Raw genomic sequence first — 14,726 nt, forward strand, 5'->3', positions numbered from 1 at the left:
TGACATTACAGTCAATAAAATAACCTAAAATAACCTCTCTGAAAGCTAGTTGTAGAGGAACCTATTACATTCAAAAGAACTCCACATACAAAAGATATGATCACAATGGTAATAGAATGTTGGTGCTGATATGCTGTCATTCATTCTCTCTGCTAGGGTCATTGAGTCTCTCCTGCCCAAGTTCATCAGAGGTCCCGGAGGACTGGAGTCCAAGATGGCCACCCGTCTGGAAGTAGGTAAGTAACCCTCTATCCAACCATCATACTGTACAGAACATACATTTAACAAATGCAGATGCTTGTATAACCATGGATCTTAACCAGTCAACTGAAGTTCATAGTCTCTGCTTCTCATTTATTCAAATCTTCCCTGACCCATCTCCAACATCCCAGAACACTCAGATAGGCCTGAGGACCTGCAGATGTTGGCCTTCTACCGGCCCCTGTCCATCAAACTACAGCGGGCAGAAGACAGTGGAAGTGCAGAGGGGGGTCAGTGGTGGATGGTGGAGGAATGCACTCCTGGACAAGGGCACATCCAGAGCAGCTGTCACAGCATTGAGATAGTGGTTTTCAACGACAAAGTCAGCCCCTCCAGCCTGGGTGCTCTAGCAGGACAGGGGTAGGTAAAGAAAAAAACTCAATGCTGCCCCAGGAGCTATTTACATTTTAAGAGAACTATCCCTTCAAAGTGACAATCAGCAGTTGATACAGCCAGTTTTAGACTTATAAATTAATACTGTATGTATCCATTGACTCTTGAAGAATATAACTTATAATTATGAGCTTCGTTCAACTGTCGTTCCCCATCAGAACCCAAAATATAAGCTTGTTTTACCAAACAAAATGTAAACAAACACTATATAGCCTCAAAACATGGTTAGAACTATAATTTTGATATTGTGGATCAGTCCTTGCATCCAAAGCTTTGTCTATGAATTTCTGTGGTTACATTTCTCCAGCCTAATCACTCAGCTTTTACCGAACCCGGGGCAGGGCGATTGATTTATTGTTTCTACTGCTGATTGACGCTTTGACTTGTTGATTTGTTCTCACTGCTAAATAAACTCTTTGTCCTCTTTTCCATGAAATCCCATATACTTATGTTGCTTGTCTGTCCTGGACCTGCAACCTGATACCACCTCCTGTGCCATTCCACCTTGCTACGGTAGAATCGTGGGCCTGTACATGTCTGTGGTGCTGGTCGTTGGAAAGTTTGTCAGGGAATTCTTCAACGGGATATCCCGCTCCATCATGTTTGAGGAGCTGCCGTGTGTGGATCGGGTGTTGAAGCTCTGCACGGACATCTTTGTTGTGCGAGAGACTGGTGAGATGGAGCTGGAGGAAACACTTTTTGAGAAGCTCATTTTCCTGTATCGCTCGCCAGAAACCATGATCAAGATGACCAGAGAGAAGAGAGACTAGAGAGCACTATGACATTTTAGTTACGAAAAGGATGATTTGTTTGTTTGTATTCCTACTGTACAATGCATGCATTTTGAATCACTGACTACTTTTAAGTGATTCAAATTTTTACAAAGACCGTAGGCCGTAATCATAGAAATGTGCTCCAAGTGTGAAACTATTTAATTGAAGTTGAGATGCGACATTATGCCGTTTTAGATTCAAATGGCTTGTATAGAGCTTACAGATGCACGTCTGCTCTACAGAATGTATTTCTCTCAACATTCTGCAACTTTATACATCCCACTGAACACAACCCTGTTTCATTGCACTGAAAAGCTCATCTAGAAGTATTCACTCTCATTTCACACTGTACTCCACATCTATGTACAGTATTTAATTAAATGAATAAAATTCAGAGATTATATCCTACTTTTACATAAGACTCCTGAAGTGTTAAGTTATGAAGATCCACTCACAGTCCATGTTGCCAGGTAAAGCACAGGGCTTTGCAAAAGTATTCATCCTCCATGGCATTTTTCCTATTTTATTGCAATTAACTAATTTAAAATTATTTTTATTTGGATTACATGTAATGGACATACAAAATAGTCCAAATTGGTGAAGTGAAAAAAATAACTTGTTTCAAAAAATTAAAAAAGGTGGTGAGTACATATGTATTCACCCACTTTGCTATGAAGCCGCCAAATAAGATTTGGTGCAACCGATTACCTTCAGAAGTCACATAATTAGTTAAAGTCCACCTGTGTGCAATCTAAGTGTCACATGATCTCAGTATATATGCACACACCTGTTCTGAAAGGCCCTAGTGCGCAACACCACTAAGCAAGTGGCACCATGAAGACCAAGGAGCTCTCCAAACAGGTCAGGGAGAAAGTTGCGGATTACAGATCAGGGTTGGGTTATAAAAAAATATCAAAAACTTTGAACATCCCATGGAGCACCATCAAATAAGTTTAAAAAAAATTAATATGGAACCACAACAAAATTGCCAAGAGGGAAGGTGAACCAAAACTCGCAGACCAGGCAAGGAGGGCATTAAATCAGAGGCAACAAAGAGACCAAAGATAACCCCAAAGGAGCTGCAAAGCGGCGATTGGAGTATCCAATCTGATGGATGCTGCTAAATACAGGGAAATCCTTGAGGGAAACCTGTTTGTCTGCTAGAGATTTAAGACCGAGACAGAGGTTCACCTTCCAGCAGGACAATAACCCTAAGCATACGGCTAAAGCAACACTTGGGTGGTTTAAATGGGAAACATTTCAAATGTCTTGGAATGGCCTAGTCAAAGCCCAGACCTTAATCCAATTGAGAATGTGGTATGACTTAAATATTGCTGTATACCAGCGGAACCCAGCCAACGTGAATGAGCCAGAGCAGTTTTGCCTTGAATGGGCAAAAATCCCAGTGGCTAGATGTGCCAAGCTTATTGAGGCTGTATTTGCTGCAAAAGGTGGCTCTACAAAGTATTGACTTTGGGGGGGTGAATAGTTATGCATGCTCAAGTTCTGTTTGTTTCACAAAATATGTTGTATCTTCAAAGTGGTAGGCATGTGTAAATTAAAATGATAAACTCCATCCAAAAATCTATTTTAATTGCAGGTTGTAAGGCAACAAAATAGGGAAAATGCCACAGGTGAATACTTTCTCAAGCCACTGTGCATCTTCACAAAACAGGGGCAAACAAGAGTCATGGATGCAAGCTTAAGTAATCCAGCAGACATCTTTTAGATAGGAGTTTTAATTCATTTTCTTAATTACAAAGGAAAAACATCTCCATTCTGTTAGGTCCCCTATCTATCCACAAATCTAGATTTAACCCTTGCATTTTCATTCATTCACAAAGACAGACATGTTGGCAGGGACTTTGAAAAATCCTCTTGGCCCTGAAGAACATCCATTACATTTATTCAGATCCTGCAAGATAAAGAGAGGGAAACATGTCAAGTTACACTGATCTTAAACTTTGAACTATTGATGTTATCTAGCTACTTGTTCTAGTTGCTTGAGAACTGCAGATTACAAAAAGACAGTAATGCCCATAGACAATATATAAATTATGGTGATTACTGTCTGATAATCTGCAGTTCTGTAGTGTTCTACATCTATGGCAATGAGAAAGTTGACTTGCCTAATAAAGCAGACTGATTTAGTAGGCAAATACTTGACATGCTTACTTGGCAGCTGCAGTAAATAGAACCAATATAAAATCAGGTGTGATAGCCCAAGCAGCAAGAGTTGAGGCAATATTGTGTGATGGTTAGGAGGTGGTAGATGGATACAATTATTATTTTAAAAGATTGTAGTGATTTGTCCTTTCAATACTCACATGCTATAGCCTTTGGGACATAGACTTTGACGCTGGATTCTGCAACTTTCATTGCCTCGACTTTGAACTGTGGTTTCAGTGCCGCTCGCACTGCACTCGCGCAGATCGCAGAGAAGCGAATATAGCTGCAGTGGACACAGAAAGGAACACTTTAGCCAGGGCTGCCACCTTTTGAAGAAAGCTTGGAGTGAGATTTTCTATGAATTTCCTTTCCCCCTGGCACGCTACCAAGATGGGGGGGGGATCCTCCCCCGGAAGTACTGTTTTTCAGCTAATTTCCTGTCATTCTATATATTTTGACATGGCTTACCCCTATGACCAGGGGGGAGAGAGAAGAGGAAAAAAAGAAAAGAACAATGGTCAGGTGTATTCTGGATGCTTTGGACATTCAATTATCACGCAATTCTACAACTTTGTAACAGATTTTTGGAGGGGATGAAATTAAAGTTCTTGGGTGGTTTGACACATTCCGACAGTAATAAAATGTGATAGGGAAATGGGAGAAACAGTGGGAAGGTTGGAAGCAGGGATTGATTCCTGTTGTCAGGTGGAAAGTTGTATATGACATGTGCCCGGGGAGTATAACCACTACACCAAGGCTCTGCACAGGAAATACTCATGGTTGATGACACTGGGTAACCAAATCATAGATTGCAGTCTCCTTGTCAAGAGACTCCTTTCAAGGTAAGGACAAGCATGTTGTATCTTTCAAATAGCACTGAAAGAAAATCCTTCTTGCTCTCCAGGAAGGTTGGCCACCCCTGATCTGTTTCCCAAGCGCTGGGTGTTTGAAAGTGTTCTTGCTATAACAATTCATTTCTCAAAATCACCCAGCCTTTAAGAAAATCTAATGAATATCAACATTCAGGTAGCTGATGCCTACTAGTGGAATATCCTTGACATTATCTTACTCTACATAGGATGTGTTTATGAGTTACCCTAGCATGTACAAAATCCTAAAATGTCAAATTATATTTGATTCTTGGAGCATTTAATATGCCATGCTTATTTGTATGACTTATTCAAAACTGTCCATGAAGGGCTGCAAAAATACATAGCCTCAATTCATTTACAAAGACAAGTAGGCATATCAGATTTAAAACAGAAAAAATGGTGAAGTCCAATTTTTAAAAAGGGTGGGGAATAACAGTGTTCTTGCAGACAAAACAGTAATTACTCTGTTTTAGCCCATTGTTAAGATTGAGAATTGTTCCTCTCAGACAAAGTAAATAGATAAAATCGCTTGAAGTCAAGACGACATCAATTAGCCCCTACACCCTAACCAAAATATTTGTCGATGTATTGTTCCCCCTCTAGAATCCTAACGTACAATTCTGGTTTCACAATCTGTTTGACAAAATGATTTTCATAGTTACAAGTTACCAAATTTCCCTGCTTACATACTGCAGGTCTCTGCTGCCTTTTCGTTGTCACAACCTAAATTTCAATCGCCAAACAAGGGGACTAATGCAAGTATGGATTAAATCGACTTTAGTACATGCTGTCAAAAGGCTGATTTCTGCAATAGGGACGGGAGTAACAGCAACATCTTGCGCACCACATTGTACATAAAACAGCTCTACCATGCTGCTCTATTTACAGTTTTATAAACTCAGCAGAGAACGTTCTGGCTCTCCATTCAGCGCCACTCTAATCCTGAGGGGTGTTTCTTAAAAAAATGCATCCAATCCACTTTATCCCTTACATAACTAGACCAATCATATGCTTCAATGTGGCGCGGGTCAGTGTTGTGGCAAGCCAGGACAAGGATAGACGTTCCGCTTATGTTAAATTGCAATCGCAGATGTTCCGAGTTCAACACGATTTGGAGAACAGTTGAAAAGTTAACGCACTGACTATACAATGGACTAATTAGAAATATAATTGCAGTACTTTTCAATGCGTGAGATGTGCCGTGAGCGTTCAAATGCGTGTCACGGCCAACGCACAAGTTGGCAGTTCTGCTTTAAACAGACTGGGTATAGCATTTCGATTATACACATTTCAATGAATTTGTCCTAAAAATAATGTCGATACGTAAGACAGTGATATAATTGGTGTGACTGACCGTGATATGACCACTTTGATTATAACGCACGGGAAACACGCTATATTAGCTAACTCGTCAAATTCGTTTATAATATCGTCTAACTAGGCGCTAGCTGGATATCAATCACACCAGAGCCGTCAATCAAATATGCAACTTAGTAGCTACATCGTTTAAGTGCATGACCGTACAATCAGAATACAGTCCAAATGTGACATTGTTCAATATTGAATACATTTACCTAAGGCCCGCTTGTCTCCAGTATGCAACCATTTTGTCAGTGATATTCCGCTCAAGGACAACTCCGATATGTTATAAAAATCAGGGCGGAAGAGGCAAGAATGACGTCGCTAGGGTTGACACGCTTCCTGGGGCGGGACTTTTATTTGCGCTTTATGATCGACAGTATGTAAAATCTGATGAGTGCCGTTTTTTTACTCAAAGGGGATTTGAGTTCTTATTTATGCTACATTTGGCTTTGTTCAAAATAAGGTGCACTCTCTCCTCTGAAATACGCGTCAGGAAAATTCCAGACATTTCAATGGATGTTATGTTATTCGGTAATTTTTCACTCTGAAGGACCAGGGAGGGTGGGACGTGGTGATGGGCATTCCGGCTCTTTCCAGTGAGCAGGCTCGTTCGGCTCAGCTCACCAAAAAGAGCCGGCTCTTTTGGCTCCCAAACGGCTCTTAAAAAAAAAAAGTTGTTTTGTAATTTTTTCAAGTCAAACAGTTTGCGATAGTTTGTCTATGATTGGTGTTAAAACAATTATAATTAAATTATTAAATGAAATCATACTCTAACTTAAACACAATGTATTTAAAAAATTGATTGGTTTGTTATGAAAAAGAATGCTATATAGTATAACTTTTTAATGTTTATTAACAAAGTGCATATAAAACGAATACAATCTGAACACCATAATAAAATATTGCACCATATCAAAGAAAAATAAATAACAATTTGCAAAACTGCAGCATCCCACAAATTGAAATGAATGTAAAAAAAAGGATGCTATTACCCATGTGCATTTTTTAATGTATATAAACAAAGTGCATATAAACATAACAATTCAACACGAATACAATCTGAACAACATAATAATACAATATTGCACCATATCAAAGACAAATAAATAACAATGTGCAAAACTGCAGCATCCCACTTAAAACATTAAACTGGTCCCTCTTTCCTCTCTATTGCCATGTTATAACCAGCAGCACACATCAATGCTGACCATATTTTGCTTTTATGGGAGATTTGCATTCAGAAATGCAAGCTGCCTCACTTTTGAGGAGCTGATGCGATTTCTTCTCTCAGCAATTATTTGTCGCAGAACAGTTCAGGTTCATGTTTTGTCTACTGATATTACATTCTCATCTACTGCTCATATACATATATAATACTGGATTAAATAATGATGCAGTAATAACTGCTTACTGTACCTCTCTCCACTGATCTCCACAGTGACCTGCTCAAAGGGTTCCAGGACTCTGCACACCTCCTCCACCACCTCCCATTCCTCTTGGGTCAGAGCATCAACAGCTGCATTGACAATGGCCAGGGTAGAGATGACGGCATCCTTTGACTCAAGAAACCGCTACAACATTTAAAATGTTGAATTCCACCTTGTAGTGCAGTCTTGTTTAGGCCTCAGCTCAGGCATCCCCATCTGGCGTTGTGTAGACTTTACTTTTCCAGCACTTACTGTGCTCCTGTGGAAGTATTCCACAGCTGCTTTCACTTTGTCCACAGTGGGTTTCATCACCTTCAGAGCATCTCTTACAACCAGGTTGATTGTGTGGGCAAGACATGGATGATGAGTCCATTTAAAAATTGTTATGTTAGCTTCATTGTTGCTAACAACAGACCACTTTTCCATCTACTTGCCATTCTCTGGCCACTCGCAACAGTTCCTCTGCCAAGTTCTCTGAGGTGTGTCTGTCGCTGAACTCAAAGCAGTCCAGAAGACCGCTAGACATTGAAAAATCTTCAATGAAGTGACATGTAACCGACATGTAAGAAGTGGTTACCCTTGATGTCCTGAAGTCAGTGGTAAGGCAAACTGCAGCTTTGGACTCTTTCCCACACTGACGCCTGTGTGCTCTCGTACAGTTGTGGAATAAGTGATTTTGAAAGGGTTTTCCTGCTTGGAATTATGTACATTGGATTTAGGCTATTGCTATAATTTCTAAAACCTCTGTCCTCCAAGATCGAAAATGTCTGGAAATCAGTGGCAATCATTTTAGCCAATGCAATATCAATTTGGCCTTGTTTTGCTACAGACATAGACTTTGGCATAAATTGGTCCATAGAAGACTGCGTTGCTGTGGGTCGTGGAGTAGGCCTACTTGACTGAGTGGATACATCTCCACGTGTGGAGGTGCTGGCTCCACCACTATCACTAGCAGGCCCGCTAGTTTCTCGAAGCTCCGCTACAGCTAGCTTCACAATTGGGTGGACAGTTCGCATATGCTGGTGAAGGTTGTGCGTAGAACCGGCTTTATATGAGATTTTGTTTTGGCAAATTCTACACGGTGCTCCAACATTGTCTACATTATTAAAATGCTACTATGTTTCCGACTCATTTTCCAGCTGTTGTTTTCACAGCTGTCCTTCCTCACTGTTCTCGGCTGCTCAGTGTGTGACTGTGAGTGAGTTGGCTCAGCACTCCCTTACCCATCTTTGGTTCATTGGTTGACACTGCGTGTCTGATTGACAGGAACAACAGGTGAGGCTGTTCGTCTGAGCAGACAGTCAGAACGAATGTGTGGGCTTGAGCATTTAGACCCATATTGTTTTATATATTTTTTCGTTCTTTGAATTAGCTAATTCTATTCATTTAAATCTTTTGATTATTAATATCTTAATTTGTATATATTTTTATTAATTGATTCGGCTCTTCTGATATGCGAGCCGTCTCCCAACGTTCACCTACAAGAGCCGGCTCTTAGAGCCGACTCGTTCGCGAACGACCAATCACTAGTCGGATGACATACTTCTGGTCGCCACCAGAGGGAGCACCACTTGTTGGGCAATTTGGCAACATCTTTCCTTTATAGCTGCTGTCATAAGTCACCGGCGCCCAAGTACTGACTGAACTGTTTAAAACATGAAGATCTGGACCTCAGAACACATATTCAAGTGAGTAATTTATAAAAGTTCTAAAACGTGTTTAATTGAAATACCTTGATATTAACTTGCTTATTGAAGTTTGTAGCTAGGTTAGCAACCAGCCAGTTAGCGCGTGTTAGCTCTTTGCTTTTAATCAACTAGCTTCTGGTACAAGTCAATGGGTTTTAGGTAGCAAACAGCTGACTTTAGCCAAATATTTGGCTAGCCAACACATCAAACTTCCATTTTACCATTACTAAACTAGGAAAAATAATGATAGTTAGCTAGCTATACAACAAAGACAGTACAGTAAGTGAATGCAAGCTAGCCAGCCACATTACCATGTCTTTGACATTACATTAGTTAGCTGCATTACAAGTAGCTAACGTTAACTGTTAGCCCGAAGTTTACAGCAGAGTGTCACGGGATTCCGGTGCTTTGCTTCAGCTAACTGTTACTTGTTTAAGGTCATGTGAATTCATCTATTAATCGAATTTTAGCTCAATGTTCTTTTTGGTGATGTCCCGTGCCGCACCACTAGGCATGCGCTCTCTGAGACTGGAATAAAGGTATTTCTATTCCAACTAGCTATACCGGAGGCTCGGTCAATGGTGGAATCATGGTTGTTATGTCACTATATATATATATATATATTCAGGGCTTAATACTCTTTGGGGAATTAATTGAGTGAGGAAATGCCTCTGTTTACCTCACATCATGAATAGGGATTGTAAAAAATAAACATTGTCAAGGTCAAACCAAGTACCTTGTATTACTGAATTCATATTTCTTAACCCAATCGACATAACACAGTACAATAATGTCAGGACAGTTTTTCAAATCTATTCATGTGGGGGCACACCAGGAGGTCCACATGCACACATGGTAATATTATGATATGCACACATTATGATACTGTATTATTACAGTAATATTGATTTCCTGTGTTGTCCCCCCACAGCCACCCGTGGGAGACAGTGACCAAGGCGGCAATGCAGAAGTACCCCAACCCCATGAACCCTGGCGTGGTAGGGGTGGACGTGTTGAACAGACATGTGGACACACAAGGTCGGCTATGCAGCAACAGACTGCTCAGCACAGAGTGGGGACTGCCCTCCTTGGCCAAGACTGTAAGTCCTCAGCACAGTGGATGCCTGTCTCCAATGTTGCCACTAATACGATTCTCCTGAGAAGTGCATTCAGCAGATCTGAGGATGCATTATTTTGTTAGTGATGTCACATGTATTTCACTGACAGTGAGGATGTCATTGTCTTTTCTCACAGCTCATTGGTATAACACGAACAAACACATACATCCAGGAGCATTCGGTGGTAGACCCCAAGGAAAAGACATTTGAGCTACAATCTACAAATGTGAGTTCACAGCTGTTGTCGGATGTTCATTTGTGAATACTATAGATAACTCCACCTTTTAGCCTTGTTGGCTAACGTTGATGCACTTTCCTCTGCTTTCAGATTTCATGTACTAACATAGTATCTGTGGACGAAAAGTTAACATACAGGCCGCATCCGCAGGATCCCGAAAAGTATGTGATTTGTTGATGGTTTGAGTTTATAGACGGGAAAATTGATAAATAGCTTTGCGTTTTCACAGCTAAACTGTTTTTTTTTTCTGTTTATCCTTATGTTTAGGACCATACTGACACAAGAGGCACTGATCTCTGTGAAAGGAATTAGTCTGAGCAGTTACCTGGAGGGGCTCATGGCCAAAACCATCTCGGCGAATGCAGGCAAAGTATGACCTCTATCCTTCGCACATGCAGCCTGGATTAAATATTTATGAATGGAAATGTTCAGCCCCTAACTTTCCCCTGTGTGTTTTGTGTCCAGGGACGAGAGGCGATGGAGTGGGTCATCAGGCGGTTAAACACAGAGATCGAGGAGCTGGCAGCGACTGCACAGGCCACAATCCGTATCCCCATGGCAGCAGCAGTCACAGAGAAATGATCATCCTTCATCTCAATGTACCTCAGACATTTCCCCTGAAAGGGGAGACCAACCTTATCTGCCAGCACAGCCACCTCCTGTATTGGTCCACTCATCTTGTCACAAGAACGCACGATTCCCTCAGCGGACTGTCTTTACAAGCAGGGTACATGCTGTTGGGTACACAGAGTGAAGCTGATGACATTGAACAGGGTGGAGCCAAGTTGCATTTGAGGCTCATGGGATTTGTAGTCTAACATTTTCAATCACACCGTGCCTATAGGTCATCAAGTTTCTATTCATTCTCCTCCTGTCTTTTTTCTATTGTTATTCTATGGTCGGCTGTCTAACAGGTTTACTCTGGCACTTGACCATTCCATTTAACATCATTCTATGTTGCCTATGCAAGCCATGTACTTACCAATCTTTAAAAGGCTGTCAGTCATTTTCATGGAAATGTTCACTTACTGAGAAGATAAAATATATTTTTATGCTTGTTTGTGGGTCTGTTTTATTTGTGATGTAAAGTCACTGTGCTACATATTCAAGAATGCAAACTTGAATTTTAAAGCATCAATCAGCAGTAGAAACAATAACAAAATGATCTCCCCAACCCTGTTTTGGTAAAAAGCTAAAGGATGGTGCTGGAGAAATGTAACCACTGTCAAATTCAGACATAACAAAAGTATAGTTTTGAGGCTATATAGTGTTTGTTTACATTTTATTTTGTTGACAAATGATTGCAGATTTTTTTCTGGTTATGATGCGGTATGGCAGTTGAACTAAGCTCATGAGACATACGTTATATCCTTCAATCAATGGGTACATCATTAATTTAGAAGTACTGTTGGGGAAATTCACAACTAAGGACTCAAATTTAAAGTAAAGGAAGAAATCTTTATCATGGCTGGAGAGGTTCACAAACTCTGCCTGATGAAACTCTGAAAAGGGGCATTCCCTTTGTACTGCTACACAAACAAGTCTTGTAAGCATGGTTGGTTCCTGCATGAGACTGACTGATAGATGCCAAGCTTCTTACCTTGAAACTGAGCTACTCCTAGATCCCAGAGCAATGTTCTGGGTGTACTCTTGTGTAGTCAATATGTCACTCGCATGAACCCAACCAAGACAGATTATTAGAAAGCAGCATTATTCTAAACATGCCCCCCCCCCCCCCCAATCAAACTCAAAATGTTTGTAGCAACTGCTGATTACCCCTATGGACTTTAATTTATTGAATTTATTTTTACAAAGCAACACCCAAGTAACAAGTGTGAATACGTTTGGAAGAATTGAAAAAATGGCTTGACCATTACTACAGTATGCGATTTACACAACCGTGTTGGGTGTAGTCAGTGAACGTCAACAGTGGACACTGGGACAGGGTTATGTTCAGGATAATTGGACAGTGACAGTTGATTTTGAACATGCCGAACCAAATGCGCCTTGGTTCGGGCATGTTCAAAAACCCTTTTTCTGAGGACTTTTTTTAAATGTCAAAGGCAGAGGATGATACTGTACATTCCAGTCACACTTTTGCTAGATAGTTTAATCCCTCCAGTCGTTTCTAGATCCAAGCTCCCCATCTGTTTGCATGTTGTACAGCCCAGTTTTTAATTCTGCATGACAAGCCAGGGGTAATACGTTCTCTTGTTCTTGAACTGCAAATTGCATCTGCTCCCCGTTTCCCTCTCCTGCTCAGTCTGACTCGCTAGTGGAGGTGTGGGTGGTGATGCTGAACTGGCGGGATGAACAGCTTCTAACTAAGGCATCGCCATCAGGAACAGTTTGCCCCTCACTCCTTTCCTCCGGCCGGCACTGACAGTTCTGTCTCATTCTGGGTTCGATTCACCAGTTCGCTCTGGATTTTTGGAATCAACATTAATCAAACTCGATGACTACACAGAAGGATCACCGCGCATTAACGTAATGGTCTTTCTAGGCGCGGGAGAAATAACGAGGAAGCAACTTAATTTAACGCCCATCGCTTTTATTAGAATGTTTACAGTGCGAACATTGACACAATGAATCAATCGTGCCGCAAGAGGTACTGTATCCGGGTAAATAGGTGCTGTGCCGAAAAGCTCCCCCATGCCAGAATTCTCCCCCACCCCTCCTTAGCGTGGACGCGCACGCACTCAATTCTTCATTGCTGCGACTTGCTTGCTAGTTGAGATTTCTGATCACGTTCGGCTGCGTTTAATTTATTTTTGATGTCGGTTTGATAGCGGGGGAGGCACAAGTAATGTCTGCAGTTTTCGGTTTGGCTATTTTTTTCAAGTGTATTAGACTATAAATACATCTCTTTGCCAAAATTCGTCATCTCTTCCATGTCTTATTCGACTAGTAGTTGTTGTGAAATGTTTGCTTGCCTACATTTTACTCCCTCCTCTATGTTTAATATATCACACATACATTAATTATTCATTTCAGTTGCCTAACCTGACGTGAAGTTTGTTCTATAGAAAGTACTTGACTGATTTTCTTGTAAGGCCTGGCACACTTCATAATCATTTTTGGTAGCTTATGTTGACCAGTAGTGTGTGCTACAGAAAGTATGGCTCTAGCCACAAAATTGATATTGGAAAGCTGCACCTACCCGCCCGTCCAGCATCACTACTCTGGACGGTTCTGACTTAGAATATGTGGACAACTACAAATACCTAGGTGTCTGGTTAGACTGTAAAGTCTCCTTCCAGACTCACATTAAACATCTCCAATCCAAAATTAAATCTAGAATCGGCTTTCTATTTCACAACAAAGCATCCTTCACTCATGCTGCCAAACATACCTTTGTAAAACTGACCATCCTACCGATCCTCAGACTTCGGCGATGTCATTTACAAATTAGCCTCCAACACGCTTCTCAACAAATTGGATGGTCTATCACAGTGCCATCCGTTTTGTCACCAAAGCCCCATAAACTACCCACACCCTGCGACCTGTACACTCTCGTTGGCTGGCCCTCGCTTCATACTCGTCGCCAAACCCACTGGCTCCAGGTCATCTACAAGTCTCTGCTAGGTAAAGCACCGCCTTATCTCGGCTCACTGGTCACCATAGCAGCACCCACCTGTAGCACGCACTCCTCACAGGTCACCCCTAAAGCCATTTCTTCCTTTGGCCACCTCTCCTTCCAGTTCTCTGCTGCCAATGACTGGAACGAACAGCAAAAATCACTAAAGCTGGAGACTCTTACCTCCCTCACTAGATTTACGCACCAGCTGTCAGAGCAGCTCACTACACCTGTACATGCTCATCTGTAAATAGCCTATCCAATCTACATCACTGTATTTTTTTTATCTTGCTCCGTTGCACCCTTGTATCTCTACCACTCCAGTGTTTAATTGCTATATTGTAATTACTTCACCACCATGGCCTATTTATTGTTTTCTCTCTTATCCTACCACATGCTGTATATAGATGCTACTGTATTATTGACTGTTTTACTCCATGTGTAACTGTTGTGTCGAACTGCTTTGCTTAATCTTGGCCAAGTCGCAGTTGCAAGTGAGAACTTGTTCTCAACTGGCCTACCTGGTTAAATAAAATAAAATCCACAAAATTAAGGAAATTAGAGGGTGGGGGGGTGGGGGGACTCCTCCCCCCACTCCCCCCTTCTATTTTGGGACTGCAAGGCCTGGCACACTTCATAATCATTGTGGTAGCTCATGTTGACCAGTAGTGTGCTACAGAATGCAAAATTAGGGTATTAAGAAACTTTTCTTTTTTAAGAAACATTGTCATGTAAGAAAATACACAAATATCACACAATACAGAAAGTTAGGTTTGTAAACATTAAATACAAATTTCGATCTTGGCATAGTAAGAAATAAAATGACAATAAATAAAACAAATATTGGA

The 14,726-nt window shown here is 41.1% G+C and overlaps 3 protein-coding genes across 3 annotated transcripts in view; 2 read left to right on the forward strand and 1 right to left on the reverse strand.

The window, feature by feature from the left end:
* Nucleotides 1-1,841, forward strand: part of LOC110491113 (piezo-type mechanosensitive ion channel component 2) — a 36,717-nt gene extending 34,876 nt beyond the window's left edge. The window contains exons 50-52 of the mRNA XM_090201617.1: nt 157-236; nt 393-621; nt 1,172-1,841. Coding sequence (XP_090057743.1) covers nt 157-236; nt 393-621; nt 1,172-1,424 — 562 coding nt within the window. The 3' untranslated portion in view covers nt 1,425-1,841. The remainder of the gene's footprint in view (nt 1-156; nt 237-392; nt 622-1,171) is intronic.
* A 1,309-nt stretch (nt 1,842-3,150) lies between these two features.
* LOC110492344 (ATP synthase F(1) complex subunit epsilon, mitochondrial) lies at nt 3,151-6,174 on the reverse strand. Its single transcript, XM_021566582.3, has 3 exons — nt 6,043-6,174; nt 3,755-3,879; nt 3,151-3,342 (listed from the first exon to the last, which is right to left on the reverse strand). Coding segments are annotated over exons 1-3 (159 nt in total). The 5' UTR covers nt 6,075-6,174; the 3' UTR covers nt 3,151-3,340.
* Nucleotides 6,175-8,796: 2,622 nt separating this feature from the next.
* LOC110492345 (PRELI domain containing protein 3B) lies at nt 8,797-11,359 on the forward strand. The gene is made up of 6 exons (XM_021566583.3): nt 8,797-8,945; nt 9,877-10,045; nt 10,200-10,289; nt 10,392-10,462; nt 10,569-10,671; nt 10,767-11,359. Exons 1-6 carry the CDS (start codon nt 8,914-8,916, stop codon nt 10,881-10,883), a joined length of 582 nt encoding a protein of 193 aa, XP_021422258.1. The 5' UTR covers nt 8,797-8,913; the 3' UTR covers nt 10,884-11,359.
* Nucleotides 11,360-14,726: the final 3,367 nt, after the last annotated feature.

The sequence above is a fragment of the Oncorhynchus mykiss genome, chromosome 16 (genome assembly GCF_057628025.1).
Source record: "Oncorhynchus mykiss isolate SJ-2025 chromosome 16, ASM5762802v1, whole genome shotgun sequence".
In the NCBI taxonomy this organism is placed as follows: domain Eukaryota; kingdom Metazoa; phylum Chordata; class Actinopteri; order Salmoniformes; family Salmonidae; genus Oncorhynchus; species Oncorhynchus mykiss.

Excerpts from the sequence above, each read along its gene's own strand:
- LOC110492345 (XM_021566583.3), top strand. The coding sequence starts at position 8,914 with ATGAAGATCTGGACCTCAGAACACATATTCAA. Across the intron at positions 10,046-10,199 it reads TGCCCTCCTTGGCCAAGACT|CTCATTGGTATAACACGAAC; the intron begins GTAAGTCCTCAG and ends CTTTTCTCACAG. Across the intron at positions 10,463-10,568 it reads CATCCGCAGGATCCCGAAAA|GACCATACTGACACAAGAGG; the intron begins GTATGTGATTTG and ends CCTTATGTTTAG.
- LOC110492344 (XM_021566582.3), bottom strand. The coding sequence starts at position 6,074 with ATGGTTGCATACTGGAGACAAGCGGGCCTTAG. Across the intron at positions 3,880-6,042 it reads TGGAGACAAGCGGGCCTTAG|CTATATTCGCTTCTCTGCGA; the intron begins GTAAATGTATTC and ends TGTCCACTGCAG.